Source organism: Cyrtonyx montezumae, unplaced genomic scaffold (assembly GCF_038088225.1).
Source record: "Cyrtonyx montezumae isolate F1298 unplaced genomic scaffold, pur_monq_1.0 scaffold_7, whole genome shotgun sequence".
Taxonomy (NCBI): Eukaryota; Metazoa; Chordata; class Aves; order Galliformes; family Odontophoridae; genus Cyrtonyx; species Cyrtonyx montezumae.
In genome coordinates this window covers 25,277,490-25,296,495 of record NW_027072078.1, presented here as the reverse complement: position 1 = coordinate 25,296,495, position 19,006 = coordinate 25,277,490, and the positions used below count along the sequence as shown (strand labels likewise).

Sequence of the window (19,006 nt, the reverse complement as noted above, 5' to 3'; positions counted from 1 at the left end):
CCAGCCCCGACCCATCCCCACCAGATCCCTCAGTGCCACATCACTTGAGCATCTCCTCGGGCAAACTCTGCCAGCACCTCACCGCTCTTCCATGGAAGAAGTGTTTCCTAACGCCCAACCTGCCCCTCCTCCGCCACAACACGAGGCCGTTCCCTCTAATCCCATCGCTATTACGTGTGAGCAGAGGCTGACCCCCACCCCCGCCACGTCCTCCTTTCAGGACCAAACCGCATGACCATTTACCCTCACCCCGCGCTCCGGCGGGCACAGCGAAACTCTCGCAGCTGCGGAAAGGCAGCGGCACCAACACGATCCTCACCCCGGGGCGGGCAGCCCTGCTCCCCGAGCCCCGCCCCGCCCGCCCGGACCCACCTGCACCCCGCGGTGGCGGCGCGGCTCGGCGGGGCGGGGCGGGGCGGGGCGGGGCGGGGGAGGACCCGGTGCTCCGCAGCGCAGCCAACCCGCGCCCGCCGGGGCCGGGCCATAAAAGCGCCGGGAGCAGCCGGGGCCGCGGCCGGAGCTGCTGGTGGTGGCGGCGGTGCCCTCCGCGCCTCGGGGTGGGCGGCCCGGCTGGGACCTTTCTCGTTCTCCTCCCGTCCCCGCCGTTCCCAAGATGCTGTTTTGGCACACGCAGCCGGAGCACTACAACCAGCACTCGACCGGCAGCTACCTGCGGTGAGTCCCCGCGGGGTAACGCTGCGGGATCGGTCCGGAGGAGCCGCGGGAGCTGCGGGTTTCTTTTTCCCGTCCTTCTCCGTCCGTGCCTGCCCCGCTCGGAGCGGGGCTGCCCCCTCCTTTGGGGACGGCGGGCGTGCAGCTCTCAATTTCACTTTCTCGACTCGCCTAAACCAGCTTTTTCCTGCCTCTGCACAGTCGCGTTTAATTAAGCGTTCCTAATTTAAGCTCTAAAGGGCTGCGAAACAATAGTCCGCAACATGTGTAGCGCAAACCCGTGTTTCCTCCGCCCCAGAAGACGACAAAGCAGGCAACTTCGGGAGTTTCCTTTCCTCTGGGTGCTCGTCAATTCTTCTCTTTTTATGAATATCTAAGGCCGGAATCTCGTAGGGCTGTGGTCTCACCGTGCGTGCACCCGGGCAGGTTGGACGGCACTCAAGGGTCCAGCTCCAGAGGGCTGCGAGCATGGGATGGGCTGCCCAGGGTGGTGGGCATGTCCCATAGCTGCTGGAGCTCGGGGAGTACTGGGACGCTGCTCTCAGGCATAGGGTATGTTTTTTGGTCAGTCCTGTGTTGAGCAAGGAGTTGGACTTGATGCTTCATACAGGTCACTTCCAGTGTGGGGCATTCTGTGGGTTTGCAGCATCGAAGTGCTGTGGGATCACCCAGCCCGGGTCAGGCTTCACCATGCTGTTCAGCATACTGAACGTTTGCTGCTGTGGCTATGGGAGTTATTGAGCTGGAGCTCAAAACTCTTAGCTCGGAGTTAGGGCAGTGGTAAGCAATGGCTTCAGATGTTTTGGGGGAAGTCTCCTGGGTTAAACACCCAGTTCTCATGGAGAGCTGTAATTCTGACCGATTCCCAGGAGCCTGTTGAGACGTGCACTTCTAGAGAGTGCCCTGTGCTCTGAGCTGTGCTTCCCAGGGCTGTCCGTGCCCACAGACAGGCTGAGACTGACCGAGCATGCTCAAGTTGCGTGGTCCCCTTCCCATGGATGATACATCTGTAAGATCGAAGCCTTTGCAGCATCTTTGGAAGTTCTGATGTACCATAACGTTGGTGTTTGTAACGACAGCGAGACAGTGCTGCAGAATAATCCGATAGGTCTTCATTCATTGTCATGGCAGTGCTGTGTCTATCTCACTGTGTTCCTCTAACCTTCTGAGCCCTGCCTCAGACACCTTTCTCCCTTCCCTGGCATGTGGACCAATCCTTGGTTAATAACAGAACCATAACACTTCAGCCTATAGGTGAACATCAGGAGAGTTCCAGGATCTCACCCACCTGCTTTTCTCAAGGCTTGGTTTGCAACCTTGAGCGAAGAGCTGAGCAAATACCACCACATCTTTTATACTTGCATCTTAGACCTTCTTCCAGCCCCTCGCCAGTTGTTGGCACCTTCTTTCTGTGTTGGGAACACTTCTAGTGAGGTGAAATGTTTCTCAGAGGTTTGATCCAAAGCTGTGGTATCTATTTCAGACATCTTCTGGGGGCATTTCTGTCTCTTTGTTACCACAGTAATCATCATCACTGAGCAGAAAAAGCCTTCTCTATGACCACAGTTGGGTAAGAGCAGTTACATCAGCGATGCCAGCAAGTGAATAGGGCTGGGTGCCTTGGTGTCGGTGGTAGTACAGAGGGATGCAGCTGGGGGGGGGAGAATGGAAATAGATGGGTGTTTCTTGGTTCCTGCTGATAAGCAGAGTGGCATGGTTTGCCCTCTGGCTTTGTTTCTCCAGAAACAGGAGCCCCATGTGTTAGCAGGGTGCTGCAGCTCTTTGCTGCAAACCACTGCGCTGTTTCACCATTGACCTGGGCAGCCTTCAAGGTTGTGGGTGTTAGCAGTGAGTGCAAAGTGGATCATTAACTGAACAGGCAGGGAAAATTCATGATGGCCTTTCTGTAGAGAGTGTGCCTGTGTGCGTGGGCATGCCCCTGAGCAGTTATTAGTCTTATTAGAGCTTCTTGAGCGTGGGGATTCCAAAGGGAGCAGAAGTGCATGCAGCCTCTGGTGGGAGTCTCGGGTCTTGATGTATATAGAGGGAATGGAGGGGGGGAAAAGATCTCATTACTTATGCTGAACTGTCTCTGTGTTCAGCGTTATCTTTCTAATTGGGAAGAATATTGTGTCTTAAGTAGGCAGACACAATAACCAGAGAAGTCAGAGGTGCAGGGAAGGCCGATGTGGTTCTCCAGCGTTAGATATGTGAAGATAAGGTCACCAGTTCCTGACATCTCTGTGCTAACAGCTCTGTTGTGCTCTCAGCATTACTGACATCTGTTCCACTTGGGGTTAGCGTGGGCCGGGAGCAGTCTGGCTGCAACTCAGCATGCAGGTCAGCACAAACATCTTGTAAAGGAGAGAGGACTGTGACTGCTCCTGGCTCCTTGTGAAGCTGCTGCTGAGTGCCTGCATGCTTCCCAGCCAGCAGAAGTTGCCTTGTATTGTCCTAACTCAGCGCTCCTCCAGAGATCATCTCCGTTATCTCAGAGCATATGAATCAAATCCAGAGTGAGAGCAAAATATTCCATAGAGTCTCTGTAAATAAATGCATGTGAATTGTGTTTCAGAGATGTCCTTGCGCTGCCCATCTTCAAGCAGGAGGAACCACAGCTGTCTCCTGAGAATGAAGCCAAGCTGCCTCCGTTTCAGTACGTCCTCTGCACAGCCACATCCCCTGCTGTGAAGCTACACGAAGAAACCCTGACCTACCTCAACCAAGGTAGAGTTTGCACTGCATGGAGGAGGGTGCATTTCCTGGGAATGATTCATGAGAGAGAGATTGAATTCCTTACTGGTGGCTCACTGGGAGGGCAGTGGGAAGGGGAAAAGATGGAAAGAAATGGGGAGGGGATGGAGGAAAGGACAGCCTGGCATATAAGCGTGAAAAAATTAAAGATTCCTCAACTGATAGGAAATGATAAAGTACCACTGATTAATTTTTGACTTAAAAGATCATTATAGCATGCACAGTTCCGTGTGGCCAGGTACTGGCTTGATCTCCAACAGACCAGGTGAATTCAGCAGGTGGGAAAGCTTTGGACTTGTGCAGAGACCTTAACATTGCAGGCCCCCAAGATTTTCTGGAGGGCATTGCCACAGCAAATGAGATAGCAAGTACCCGTGGGTTTCTCAGTGCTCTCAAAAGAGAATGGTGTTGCTCCCACTGGCTGGGTGATGTTGCTCTGATCTGCTGAGTCTCTTAACTTGACAAATTGATGGGGTTAGCAGTAGCAAGCTCCTCCATAGCAGACCTCACAGCATAATTGTTATGCAACGCCCTGCATTTCACTAGGCCTTTTGTTTCCTTTGTCACAATTTGTGCATATACATTTGTGGTTGGAGTTTGGCTGTCACTTTGTATTACCTCCTGCATGTGGGTCCCAGAGGGGCAAGTCCTCTCTAGGCACAAATTATGCAGAAATGTACTGCACTTAATTTCTGCCAGGTTGATAACAGGGGCATTACAATAGCATCAGCCTTAGAGTCATCTGCCCTGTGTGACTGGTATCCTCTCTGGCTTCTGAACACTGCTCCAGCTCCTCAAGCTCTGTGCGTTGAGTGTGAAGCTTACTTAAGTGTCTCTCTGGCTGGGTTCCTCTCAGTGCTTGTGCAAAACAGAGCCTTGGCCTCAGATGTGTCTGGCTGGTGGATCTGTTTTGCTAGCTGGTAGCCCTGCTAGAACGATAGGCCAAGTGCTGCAGGCTCTACCCAAGAAGCCCAGATGCTATGCAGGTCAGAGGATGCTTGAGGTTTGTGACTGTATTCCCAGTTCATCTGTTCAAATGCAGCAAACTCCCAGCGGGTGACATGGGGCATATCAAGGGTGACTTGAAAATGGATATCTCTATGAAATATAGCTCTTTCCAGTTTCAGAGCAAAAGATCTTAAAGAGGTTGAATGCCAGATGCTTCAGCCAGCACCTGTTTTTGTTTTTTTTACATTGGAAGGGCAAAAATGACCCAACTTGTTACACAGTGCTGTCAGTTTCAAGGGAATTATGACTAAGTCCAGGTTTTCTGTGCAAAATAATACTGTTACTCCCTTTGTAGATGGACTGTGTTGTGTTAGACTTTGTTTTACTTACTGTTGTGAATAGTTGTCTCCTGTTCCATCTTGACACAGTACTGATGTAATTTCTTGACAAGCCACTAGTTTTCAGGTATCTGCTGCACCTCTTCCACCCCCGAGGGGAAAATTAGGGATACTATGGCCTGGGGAGTGAGGCTGGATGGTTTAGAAGAACAAAGCAGGGGTGAAACTGGCAGGAGCTGTGCAGTAGGAAGAGCTGGGAAGGGGCTAGGGGAAGAACTCTAGTGCTGTTGCCTTGCCGTGAAAGATGGAAACAGCTTCTTTTCTTATGGAATTTTAAGGTAATTAGTTGTAAAGGGATCTACATCTCCCTCCTAAGTTGAGTGGCTTGTTGCCTTCTGTGCTTCTTGGCACCTTCTTAGCAGGATTTTCATCTCACTTCTTTAAGTTCCCAGGCAATTTGTCTTCCACCTCATGCTGTGCTCCTCGTATTTGCTTTGAGATCCTCTTGACATGCAGTGAAAATTCAAGGCTGTGCAGTGTGCCACCATAGAAGCCATTCTGCCATACTGAGCAGGTTACTTCAGGATCGACACCAGCAGCTGCACTCCTGTTCCCAGCACTGACCAGAGGAGGAGTAGGCTTTGACCCTAAACTCCTCTGACTTGTAGTCTACCTCAGCACTCTGTCTTTAAGACCAAAATCCCTTACCTATGCTAGTTAGGAAAAAGGGACTGGAGTCTGCTCCTGTATGGATATAGCCTGATGTGAGAAGCTTGTGTAGTCACTGAGGTTAGCTGTGTATATGATAAGAGGATGCTAGGCTCACATTTCCATCAGCAGTGGTCAGAACCAACAGATATGACTGATTAGTGAGGATGTTGCTTGGGGTTATAGATTGATGAGGGTTTGTGTTGCAGTAGGTTTTTATGCTTAGAAATGCCTATGTAAAAGAATATTTTTTAATATCTGTGTTAAAAACTTGTTGTCTATTGAACTGTTGACTAAAAAGTAGGACATGTCTGTTTAACAGCAGAAATTAAAATTCTTGAGTCAGATGAGGAACACTTCTGTGGAAACTACTTTTTATTTTATTTTTTTGAGCTGAATAGTTTCTCCCAGGGATGCCTACTGTGAAGGAATTTTCCTCTCACTCCTCTGAAGCCAGAGGAGAGTGCAGCAAATCCTCACAGGTTGAAACCTGATCATCACTGTCCAGGGAATCCCACCCAGGTGCTGCCGTGCTGTTCTCAATTGCCCTGAGCAAGAGCTAAGTTAAGGCTAACAGAAAGTACATCATCGTACTAGAAAAGCTATGCTGTGTGAGCTTGAGGGACATGGAGGGAATCTCAGGGCAGGTCTTAGTAGCTGCAGCATAGCAGAAGAGCTGACTGACCTCAGTGTGCTGTGACCATGCTGTGGTGCCACCCCATAAAGCAGCTTAGACCATTCCCTACACCTTGTTGCCTTACACTTCCCATAAGTGAAGGGAGGCTTCTTGCACCTTACCATCTTTCTGTGCTTATCGTAGTCTGGTTAAACACTGTTACACAAAACTTCCTTTCTGGCCTGTATGCTTGAGTTTTGGGTCAGATGACCTTAGCAAATGGCTAACTTCATTAAGTGTCCTTCTACCCTGTCTGTCCTGAGAGTTTCAGTCACAGCTGGCTCCTAGTAACAGATACAAAGAAAGTGTCTGTCCCTGTTCCAGCAAACCCATTCACATCCAGAGCAGTGACTGGTTTGGGGGTTTTTGGCTTCCTGTCTGTTTGGCTGTCTGACTCTTGCAATGTGTTATCCAAACATACTTCCCTGTTTGGAGCTCTTCACTACTCAGTAGCAGACCTTCTGTTACTGTGCAGCAGCAACGCTCCCTGCCTTGGGATGCTCACTCAGGGCCTGTTCAGTGTTGGCTGGTGAGTGACCAGCTCAGGAGATAGCCCACATACAGAAACAGGTGGAAGAAAGGTTTGGTCTCACAGAGCATGGTGGCTTCTGCTGAGCCTTGGGTGGCCCTGGGGAGTTGGTCTATGGCACTGTGGAGGAAGAGGACTTTAGCCTGGGCTCCCCTTAGAGGTGAGGGAAGAATCCAAGTGGAGTGCTGATCTGGAGAGGCTGTTCTCCGCAAGGGTGAGGGAGAAGAAGGGAAGGTTGTGTGAAGTTGACTTGGGGACGTTCAGCAGTGGCAGGCTCCCAAGCTCGTCTGCTCCAGTTTGAAACCACAAATGCTCACTGGCCACAGCTCTAGAACTAGCCAGTAAATCAAGCATCTAGAGTCAAATCCTCAGCTCACTTTCCAAAGACTGACTCATTACACTTGTCTTTCCCGAACTCTTCCCTTCTGTGTCCCACATTCCTTGAGAAATTGGAGCCAGAGCACTGTTAGTCTGAACTGAACATGATCTTGGTTTGCTAATCCTTAAGGCAGTTTGTACAGTCAGAGTTCTTTACTGGACTGCTGTAGGATTACTCATCTAACAACTATAATATAGACATGTTACCATGGTGTCTTAAAACCACTTCTCCTCTGGCCCATGAAACTGGTAAAGGTGATGCATCCTCACACCAGGGGCTGCTGCTGGCATTGCTCCCTTGGTCAGGGATCTCTTCTGTCAACAGATATGCACTGTCCAGAAGTCTGCAGCACAAGCATCACCTAACATGTTTGGAACTAGCTTGCCTTTTAGCACTATTGCAGTGTCTCTTGTGGATAGGGATTTTTCAGACAAACAATCAACCAGCAACCATATTACAAACCACTGCTTTAGCAAGAGGCCTTGGTGCAGTTGCATGTTCCACAGTCTGCAGTCATATGGGGTGTGGTTTGACCAGGGCTGGTTGAAACTAGTTTCAGACATGGACAGAAATGGGAGCAATGAAGGTGGTTCCAGAAACTATACCAGGAGGAATGCAGAGGAAGCAAGCGCCCTACAGCAGATCTGAATGCTAATAAATGTGAGGAAATAAAATCATTAAAAAAACAAGATTATAAAAAGGACACATGCACAAAAAAGCCCAACAAACAACACAAAGCAAAAAATCATTGCCCAAGGGACTTGGCTTGTAGTGCCAGAACCACATGTGGAGTGTGAGCTGTTCCAGTCATGATTCTGTTTCATGACCAGTGCTGGGTTGGCTCCGAGCCAGAGATCTAAGTTGCTCCGAATAGAGGGTGGGTTGGGCTGATGGCCGGAGTCGCTGTGATCCAGCTGCGTGCCAGACCCAGTCCTGTCCCTCTGCAGTGCTTGAGAGCAGCCGGCTGTCACCTGCCTGTGAAGTTTTCCTGCTCTCCTGGTCTGTGAGCTGTGGTCCTTGGCCATGTGAGGATTTTAGCATACAGCCACTTGGGGTTAGGAAGGCTGGCCACCTCTGCTTAGCGGGGTCTTCCAAGAGTTAGTTTTATTGTCAGTCCTAGACAGTTCGGAAAACAAACAAGCCAAAAGCCCAAACTATCAGATAAAACCACTAACATCCGAGAAGACCTGTGATGATGTTGGGAGTGTTGCCATTGTGGTGCATAAGCAACAGATTGCCTCACAGAGCTAACGATGGACTTAAGTTGGGTTCTGTCATGAAATGAAAGCTCTAGCTATTGGTCCTTAGGAGTGGATCCAGGCACAAGATGAGCGTATGTAAACTTGGATGCTTGAAATCGCTGTTTTAGATGTATTGGCTGTTGTCCTGCCTCAGCTCACTGGAGATGTGTTGTGGTTTCCCTCCCAAGGAAAGGTGTGGAAAACACAGAGGACAAATGGAAGGTGGTTGCTTGGGTAGATGTCACTGCTTACAACAGAACCTTTGCCTTCCTTAAAACATCTGAAGTTCAAATACAGTTGGCTAATCTTCTACAGGCAAGGAACTCAGTTTTAAATACTGAGATTTACAGTAAATGAAAAAATCTGTTTTCTGTTGACGTTCACTCATACGTAATTGGGTTTTTATGGGGTCACCACTGTCGGAATGTTTGTAGTTTTCCTGGAACAGTTCTTTATTTGCCTAAATGAAGTGTAGAGAAGGCTGAGTGACCAGCTCTGACTGGGTGTGTTTCTTGTTTAATTATAGCTCTGCTTGTGGGGAGACTTTTGCTTTGTCCCATCTGAAGAACCAGCTCTCCCTATAAATTGTTGCTGCTGCTGGCCACGTCCCGAGTGTTTCAAGGATCCCTGCTGCTGGTGGCCTGTCCCATAAGATCATGCACTCTACCTTTGCCTGAGCTCCTGGGCACAAAAATAACGTTGTGTCACTGAGGCTGTGAATATCAGATGTTTCCCGGTGGCTGCCCACCTATGCATTCTTGATAACTATGGCACACAGCGTTTTATGCTGTTCTGCTCCCTGCCTCCTTTCCTGACTTCAGGTAGCTTCAAGAAGCAGCCTTCAAAGGTTGTCTTTTCTGTTTCTGAGATTATTTTTTTATTTTTGGTTCTTGTGGTGCACTCCTTTGTTTTTGGAGAAGGCATCTGTCTCGTACCTTACTCTGAAGACAGCTCTGATGTCTCAGCTGAAGCCGTTAATCGTGCTAGCAGCAATTTCCCCATACTCTTGGCAGCTCCGTCTTCACTTGGCAGCCCAGGATAAACAACCCTGTCTCCAAACCACACCATCCCTAAACTCACTATGAATCTTGCTTCAGATGACAGGGCACCTCTGCATAAGTACAGCATCTGACTTCTGTTGCCCTTAGGAAGCTAGAATCTCGGTTGTCTTTTAACCAAGAGCCTGTTTTCTATTCATTTGGTAATACTTATGCTGTTAACATCTGGATGAAATTCAGATGGGATTGTGAACTTGCTGAATTTTTAGCCTGTGCACAACTCCTACTGGAAGCCCCTAGACTGCATTTTGTTCTCCCACTTCCATAAATCTTCAATATCTGTGAAGGAAGGAAGTGCTCAGAAGTTGCTATGAGTGTAGTGAAAAGTCAGAATATCTACAAGATTCTTTTCTTTCCCTGTCATTTTTTTTTAACTTTTCTCCATTACCCGTATCTCCATTGAGATTTCTGTAATTTTGAGAGAAATTTTTGCTTAAGTTTCTACATTTGAAGACTATCAGCGCAGTTGTCAATCTGAGATGATATTTAAGTTTTCCAGTCACTTCTTCCCAACTTGCAGTATCCTTCCTATAAGATGTGTTTTAGCAGTAAGAAATTTTAAGAACACTGTCATTTTGACAAAGTTAATTGTTTCCATGGGAGTTATTGCTAAAGAGGTTGGAAAAAAAGAGAAACATTTTGCCTCCAACCAAGTATGTATTTTATGTTTCTGAAACTATATAACATGTGCTTGATCAGTAAGATTTCTCTTGTCCTGGCTTGCTGTCATATTTCAGAGCTGTGCCTGCTTTGATGGCGCATTTGTTAGTTGGAGTAGCCAGGGGTATGAGTGGGGCTTCCTTTCTCCAGCACATTTCTCCTTCTTACTGCATAAATGTGGAGGGGGTGATTTCCCCGAGGGCTGGATGGGGTCAGCAGTTACATTTGCCCTTCTGCATCCCTCTTCAGCACCCTCACTGGTGACCATTCCTCTTAGTTATCTGAAACTCAAGTAAATATTACACACCAAGCTAGTCTTGCAGAGCTATAAAACCTGTTGTCCAAATTGACTCAGTACAGGCTGAAACCAGAAAAAGCCTGCCTGATTTAATTACACAGAGGGGGCTAAGCTTTTCTGAGCTGGGCAGATGTGACCCAGATAGTCCTGGGTGTACATGCTAGAGAGGTGGAAATACAAGAAGAAATTATTTTCTCAGGTCAGATTTTTTTTTTCCTGTTTCCATTAGAAGTCCATAATTTCTTCAGTGATTAATTTGTTTTAAAAATCAAAATTTATACCATGGCTTCAATTAGGCAGGATTATTAAATCACGGAATTGTAGGGATTGGAAGAGACCTCTGGGGACACTCAAATGCAACCTTCCTGATAGAGCAGGTTTCCTGCAGATTTGTTGGTGGGGTTCAGCAAAGTAGACAAGGCATGTGCAAGAGAAGACCAAGTGCACATGATGGTGGTAGCAACTGAGAGTGTTTCTGGGCCTGTTAGCTGTTTTTCTGTCTTTGATTCAAAGTTAGGCTGTAGTCTTGGAGGAGTTATATATACATCCCGCTCTTTTGAGTGGAAACCACTGTAAATGATGAGTGTTTCTTTTATGCCTGTTAGCTATGAAGTGTCACCACTGTAAAATGGACTATCTTCACAAGTCTGGGAAGATGAGGGTTTAGCCAAATGTTCATATAGTAAATGAGCACTGGAGTTTTCTTTCAGCAAACTTGGCTCAGAGGCATGTGTTTGGCTTTCCACAAGAAAGAGGCAGAGAAAGAAGGGGACAAAGAAACCCCCCCCAGAGCTGGGAGGAGATTGTAAAAGGAGGAGAAGCCCAGGAAGAGGCATGATGACAGTGCAGCTCTATGGCATGGCAGAGGAACTAGTCGTGGAATTGGTCCGTTGGGTTCCTCTGGCTGTAATGGCAAGTAGGGCAGGTATCTTTGGTATTGCACTCAGATGGATAGCGAACCCCATCAGAATGGTTCCAAACAGTGGGACCATGACAGATTTGCAGCAAAGAGAAACAGGCAGGAAATGGGTGGAGGGATGGGTGTGGCTGCAGATATAAAGTAAGTCATGTGCAGCATGGTTGGTATAGTCACGCTCAGATGGAGATTCTGCAAAAGAGGAGTTTGTGACCGTTGGTCTGAATGGAGAGCTTGATACGGGCGCAGCCTGGACACTGAATACCAGCTAGTGGAAAGCTATGTCCAGGAAAGGGTTGTCTGTCTTTACCCTGCCCCATCCCTGGCCTCTTTTAACTGGCTGCTCTTTAAGATGAGATGTAGGACATGATGGATTTGGTGTGTCAGGATGACTCTTATGTTCCTTTTGCTTTGCCTGGTCCTCCTCTGCAGGATTTCCATGCTCCTAGCGTAGTGGGAGCTTTCAGGGTGGCCTATTGTGTACTGGCTGAATTCACAATATCCTCTGGATAAACATTTCCTAGAGCATCTTGTCAAAGGAGGATGCAGTAAGCAACTGCAGAATATCCAGTGCTGTTTGTGGCCTGGAAGGGGAGGATTCTGCCTTCGTTCCTTGCCTTGAGAGCATCTGCACACGGGACACTTCAGCAGGTGTTATGCTAAGCTATGTTTTTGCTTTTGTCTGTCTAAAAAGGTGTGGGCAATCAAGCATGCAAGTTGAGATGCCAGCTTCGTAATTCTTGCCTGTTTACTCTGTGGACCCGTTAATCTTGTCAGAGAAAAGCATGTGTGTGCCTGATGGCCTGAATTTGGTTGCTTCTAAGGTGATCCTCCTGCCTGCTGGATGTGCCTTGGGACAGGGGTGTAAAAGCTGTTTCTTTTTTCCTCCCCCCTCCTTCTGCATGCTGCATTCATCTGTCAACATTCCTTTGCCTTTATCTGTGCGCTATTTAGGATGTCCATATAAAGTTGCTAAATGGAATTTTTATTGGCCAGCTTGGCTTAATAATCAAACAGTTTCCAGGCTGGTTCTGTCTAGTGCTGTGTGGATCCATTCTGAGAAAGAGGACTTGCAATTATTAATATTTTTTTTCTTGTCTGCTGACTTCTATCACTGATATTGCTCAGTGTAAGGTTAGGTTTTAATTAATTGCTGGAAAGGCAAGCAGACAACTTGGCTAGATGAAAACTTGAGTCAAATTGGTCTGGAACGTCAGCAGCCTAATAGAAAGTTAGTGTATCGTGTTGATGCACTGTGCGCAAAACTGTGGAATGCATAGTGGAAATAGCCTTTGAAATGTAATACCCAAACACACACAAAAAAAGAAAGTGGGATATTGTGGTTTTGTAGCAGATACTTATTGAATAAAATCTAGCTTTTGAGCTTGAAATTAAGATAATCTTGTGAAATGAGAAGCTCTCAGGAGTTACTGATGGCTAGAAGTGTGGTATGTGCCTTCTCAGCATGTGAAAGCGTTCCTTCCTTGAACTGAATTGTTCATCAACTGTATGAAATTGTTGACTTTCAGTTCTTTTGTCCCCAAACTAGGTGCTCATACCTGCGTTTAGTATGCATTAACTGCCAAAGACAGTAAAAATGAAGTAAACAGTCCGTAAATTGTCTTTAGGGTAGATGCAATGCCTTATGAATCACCAAGCAGGAACTCTGCGGACTTGGGTGGTTACTACTTTGCTGGATATTACTCTTGTTTGTAAAGCAGAGTTGCTCAAACTTTAGCCTAGGAGGTGATTGCATAAATTTGCTGCTGCTCAGGGACTGTCTGCTCAAAATACAAATTGCTGTGTATCATCACCCGCCCAGGTTTTTATTGGTGCCCCCAAAGCTTTCAGTGAAGCTAAGAGACAAATTGCATCTCAGGAATTTAATGTGGTTGTTCAAATATTTATTGCCATTCTGTTCCCTGCCTGAGGTAGGGAAGAAGGCTTGTGGCAAGCTCTGTGCGAGGAGCACCAGGTTGTGCAGGCAGCTTTGGCATCAGCTCTTCTGGGGATTTGGCTTTCAGAATGCTTTCTTCATGTCAGGTAGTGATAAAGGCACTGATAGCAGGTTCAGGTATCCTTGTTTAAGTGTGTCCCATATTGCAACATAAGCTGTGACCAGGTAGGTCAACAGCTTTGAGGCTATTGTGAGCCCTTGTTGCATTGGTGGTAGGACTGGAGAGTCACTGGTGCAGGATTCTGTGTACCAGAGCCTTGAGCAGCTTCTTAGCCTTTGGCTCTTCAGTGCCAATGGGAATATGAGGAACTGGGGCCAAATTCTCACTGAGAGTTCCACAGAGAGAAATAAATTGTTTGAATTTTGGCTGGAAGCCATCTTGTTTTGATAACTGCTCTGTGTAGTAACTGGAGTTGAACACTCAGAGGCTAAGGGGAAAGTAGTTTGCATAAAATACTGTTCTGAATAAGGCATTTCATGGCATAAACTGACTTCCGTGGCTCACATCAGATGACCCATTTATCTTTCATCAAAGCATTTTACTTCTTATTTGACTTTCCATTTATCATTAACTCTGTCTCCACAACAGTTTTCTGTCTTACCAGCGGGCAGAATCTGTTTCTGACTCGATCCAAGCAGAATCCCTCCCACCAGGATGAGGTGCATGGTGCAATTTGTCTGCTGGGTTTCAGGATGGCTCCTGTCCTGCACGATTGCTTGGAAAATACATGCTGCACAGTTTTAAGTGCTTGATATCACTTTGAAGGGAACATGTTCAGTGTTTTAATGCTGATTAATATCTTCCATCTCATAGGAAATGCAAACCCTTGGTTTGCAAAAAGAGTAGGGTGGTATATCAGAACATAAAGGTGTCACTGCAAACTGAGGCTTGCTGAGTGGAAGTGCTCGTGGCTCAGCCATTGCCTTCCTCTATAGCACAGGACACGTCACTTCTGTGTCCCTGTAACCACATCTGAATACAGTTGTGGATGTATTCTACTGTCTCATAGAAGCTTATGGTCTCAAATTCTGAACTAATTTCCTAACTCAAATGCTGAACTAATAATTAGACTGACATTTGCTTGGGAGTGAATTGCAAATGCAAGAGGTACTTGGCTGTGTAAATTAATTTGAGATGACGAACTGTATCCCTCTGATTTTGTGAATCTGAACCTGATTTTTTACATTAATAGAATTGTATTGGTTACATGGGGAGATAGTGTACATCTCTCATAAAACTGCCAAGTGAATAATAGTAACTTGTATCAGTGAGAACACTAGAGTCTCTTGTGTTAGTGAGGAAGACCTCAATTTCAGCTTTGTAATTTACAATATCCACTTTTGTGGATGTCAGTGATGTCTAAAGGAGATCACTCTTCCTATTTCAGTTTACTTATTTGCAAAGAGATGGGTTAGAATCTGTGTGTTTCCACTGCTTAATTCGGCACTTCGCATGGTTTATTCTTCCCCTTTTGCATCCCTTAAGCCACGTGCTGGATTCAAGGGTCACTTCCTGTTTGCAGAACCCCTATTGACATCAGTAGGAATGCTCTGCAAACATTTGAGGCTCCCATACAGCCCCTCTTGTCCTCCACCCCCTGCCCCAGCTGGCTGAATAGGCGCAGCTGTCTGTGCTCACAAGGGCAAGTGGGAGAGCCAGGATTCCCAATAGGGAACCTGACTGATACACAGTGCCCTTATGACACGTAAGTCTTCTATTTCTACTGCCAGGAGTGTAGCATTCTTCTCTGCTGGTAGCAACTGCTCAGAGGGAGATCTATCTGCTTTGCAGTTTTCTGCAGGGCCGGTTCAGACGAGAAGCTGGTTGAACCAGAAGAACCAAACTGCTCTCCCTCTTGGTGCCTCCCCTGTTGTAACTGTGCATTTTTTCAGTAAAAGGGAGTATATCATGTTGAGCAAGAAAAACTAGGTGCTGAGGATATGTATGCTGCATTATATGTTCCTGTCCTGCCTCTTTACCGGCTGTAGGTTTGTTGTGCAGTTGGTCTGGTACTGTAAGCTTCTGTGGTGCCTTTGCCATTTGTGTGTAAGGTTTTGAGATATCAGTCTCCTCGGCCTACTGTCAGCCTTGGAGAGCGATGATATTTCATGAACCAGCCAGAGGAAGTCTACTGAGCTAGCTGAGTGTTATGCTGAGTGGTGGTGGTGGGGTGCTTGAGTCTAAATCCCTTCCAGTGGGGATTCCAAAGGGTTTGGTCCTTGCACCTACTGTAGTATCCAGTGCTGCTTTCACTCATGTCTGAAAGAGTATTTGTGCACTGGGCAGCCACATCTGAGGCTGTATGGAACAAATCTTGTCTTTCTGGTTCACTGAAACACATCATAGCCATGACCTTGCTGTCCTTAGGAGAACAGTGTCTGGACCTGTTGTGCCACAGCTCTTCGTGCAACTTTGCTTCAGTAGAAGGGGAAAATGAAGACAATATTGTTGTAGAGGGAAACCAGGTCTGTAGCACTGTGGTGGCTTTGTGGAAGGTGACCAGAAGGCTGTAACAGGCCTGGGAGACAGAGTGCAATTGATGCCTGAGTGCTTTGAGCAGCCAACAGACAAACATTCCCCTCACATTTCTGCTGTGCTTTAGTTCCTACTCAGTTACTGGGGCAAATGCATTATGTTACCAAAAATGAGCTTTCCCTGATCAAACGTATGCTTTATTAGCCACGTAAATGCCAGCATGACTCTCTCATTGCTACAACATATTAAACACCTTGGAAATGTTTCCTTAAACTCTAGGTCAGTCTTATGAAATCCGTCTACTTGAGAATAGGAAATTGGGAGAGTTTCAAGATTTAAACACAAAATATGTAAAGGTAAGGAGAAATATAGATTTCTTTTCTTCCTGCTACTACATACAGCCTCTAATGAAGGGCCTGACCTTGCTCACACTGAGACAATGGAAGATACTTTGCCATTGTTTTTAATGGGAGCAGGGCTGATGGAGTTATTCTGAGTGCTGGAGTTTCACGGGACTATGCAGCTTGGCTTTATGAGGCTTCAAGGGAACCTTTTTTCTGTTAATGATCATGACCCCAGAGCTTCACTGTGAATATTGGGTTCAGGGGAATCCCAAAGTTCAGAGGTGAACATGGTCAAAACTGCAGAGAGACAGGCCTTTCTCCCTTCTTACCCTGAGCAGCACAGTGTTGCTCCATTCCATGTCGTGCAGAAGACCATGGCGCTCACATCGTTCTGCCACACAGATTCTGCATAGCTCCAGCTTACTTCAGTAATAAGCATGATTTTAAACATATAGAACTTGGTTGTTTCCATTCAAATTCAAAAACTTGGCTCCAGATCTTATTTCTGGATCCAACCTTCAAGCCTTCCTCTCCCAAATTCTTGTCTGTTCTGCCTCAGGGTTTCTTATGAGAAGTTGGGACTAATTGCAAAATTTGGATTCCAATCTGGACTTCAATTGTCCAAGTTTAGGTAGGTCCACGCTTGGCTTTTGGCCCATTTCAGGAAGCATATGGATTTGGATTCCAATTTTGCAGGCATTCCCACTGTGGCTTGCTTGCTTTGTAGCATGGGTTTGATTTGGGCCTTCCTCAGGTTCACTGGCACAATCATTTGATATGCAAGTCCCCAGTAGGAGCAGGGAATTAAGAAATAGGGAGATAAGGGGCCATTAGCTTGTGCTAGTGTAGCACTCTGAGTATCCAGGGAGTATTCAGGTATGCTTTGGACTTGTCTGCCCTGAGGATTGTCCTTATTCCAGCCTTTTGTCTCCAGTTGATGACATGGATGCACCATCGCAGGCCAGAAATGAAGCTTCCCCTGTTACGGTAGCTCTCCTACTCTGTACTAGTTTAACTACACTGGGTGAATTCCTTGTCAACAACTGGTGGTTAAGGGCTGGAATCAAGTTGAATTCCCAATGACAGGGTGTCTGGGCAGGTCAGTTCCACCAGTGCAGGGATGGGTGGACTGGCTTTCAGATGTTCTGATCAGAGTGGGATATACTGGGGATGGGGTGTGTTACAGACACATCAAATGCACCCCCTGCGTGAGCCATTTTGGGTGTGGAGGCAGTATAGTGATGTATATATAGCATGGCACCTAATATTAGGTGAACATTGCTATAGTGCTTCCAGACCAAAGCCCAGAGAGCTGTGTAGGGCTGTGTTATTCAGTGCAAGTGTGCCCTGTGAAGGGGAAAGTGTGTTACTCTCTTGCTCCAGGGGTCTCTTAGGAATTTGAGAAACGTGAAAATGGGTTTGTTAGGGGAAACCTCTGCTCTCATTGTGAACGGGGGTTAAAAAGCATGTAGAAGTAACAGATCAGCTTCTGTTCCTACACTGGAAAACAAAAGTCATCTCAAGAGGAGGGCCTCTAGATCATGTTGTTCACCTTGCCGTCTTTTCTTAACAGAGTATAATTCGTGTAGTTTTCCATGACCGACGCCTGCAATACACAGAGCATCAGCAGCTGGAGGGCTGGAGGTGGAGTCGGCCTGGGGACCGCATCCTTGATATAGGTGAGACTATTTCATTATGGTTCTTGTGTAGAGTTGGGAAGTGAGGTGCTGAAGGGCACATTTTCATGTGTGGATTTATTTATTTTATTTTTTTTAATACACTCCTCTCTTAGGAAACCTATACATCTTTGGGGGGGAAAGAGATCTAAAATTTTAGGTCACGAATAGGTATATCATAGATGGCTTGGTTTCTCACATGCGTCTCATAATTGTACGGAAATGCTTTCTCTTCTTCAATGTAATATTTTTAAAATTTTAGGGGTTTTCTTCTACAGATATTCCGCTGTCAGTTGGAATCTTGGATCCCAGGGCCAGCCCCACGCAGTTGAACACAGTTGAATTTCTGTGGGATCCATCAAAGAGAGCCTCAGCATTCATTCAGGTAAGAGAGAAGTGATATTCCTGTCGCAAATACAGTTGTGAGTTATCTTACAAAGGCATGGAGAGTAAAGACAAGCCAGCACATGAAGAAGAGAGAAAGGTGCTGAAGATAACACTCAAACTGAAGTATAACTTCAGTTATTCAGTCCCTCTTTTATCCTCCATTTTTCCTGCCTATGTGACAAATCCCCTGCTAGGGTGCCAGGCAAGCATCTCCTGAGATGGCTATCTCCCCCTGGAGATGAGTACCACACAAAGAGAGTTCTCCGGCCACTGAGCTGCAGCTTATCTCTCTTTCGTTGCCCCAGGACATGCCCATCTGCTTGTCCCTTAGACAAAGGATTTCACAGCCCTTGCCCAGGACTTGCTTGGACATGTTTGAACATGTTCATCAGCAAACTTTGAGGCAATGGTATAAAAAATAGTGGTCTCTTACAAGTCCTTGTTCATGAGTATTTCTCATCTCAAACGCAAACCGTCTTATGTGGGATTTACTCAAGTCAAAGGGTGCTTTTCCTGGTGCCCTGTTTCCCTCTAGGATTCTTATTCTTCTGATTTTTTTGACTAGAGGAACAGAAATGAAAATATTTTGAACACTTCTGTCTCTTCTAGTTTTTAGGGAGGAGTCAAAAGCTCATGTTAAGGCAACCCTGCAAGTTCAGAGACTCTAAAACTCCATTTTTTACAGCTTTGAACAGTCTCCAGAGATGAGCACAGCTTTTGTTTTCCCAGGTGCATTGTATCAGCACAGAATTTACTCCACGGAAACATGGAGGAGAGAAAGGGGTGCCTTTCCGGGTGCAAATCGACACCTTTAAGCAGAACGAAAATGGTGAATACACAGAACACTTGCATTCTGCCAGCTGCCAGATCAAGGTGTTCAAGGTATGAAGTAATTTTGGCTTTGTCATCAACTAGATTAAAGAAAAGTTAGCAGTTAAATTCACAGTTTGTAAACTGCGAAGGAGTAGTGCCAATCACAGAGAAAAAGA

General features: G+C 46.5%; 1 protein-coding gene across 1 annotated transcript in view; it reads left to right on the top strand.

Annotated features, from left to right (window-relative positions):
- Positions 1-608: 608 nt before the first annotated feature.
- The window catches only part of TFCP2L1 (transcription factor CP2 like 1), a 31,176-nt gene continuing 12,778 nt past the window's right edge, over positions 609-19,006 (top strand). The window contains exons 1-6 of the mRNA XM_065750581.1: positions 609-675; positions 3,248-3,399; positions 15,890-15,966; positions 17,528-17,633; positions 17,909-18,015; positions 18,747-18,899. Coding sequence (XP_065606653.1) covers positions 614-675; positions 3,248-3,399; positions 15,890-15,966; positions 17,528-17,633; positions 17,909-18,015; positions 18,747-18,899 — 657 coding nt within the window. The 5' untranslated portion in view covers positions 609-613. The remainder of the gene's footprint in view (positions 676-3,247; positions 3,400-15,889; positions 15,967-17,527; positions 17,634-17,908; positions 18,016-18,746; positions 18,900-19,006) is intronic.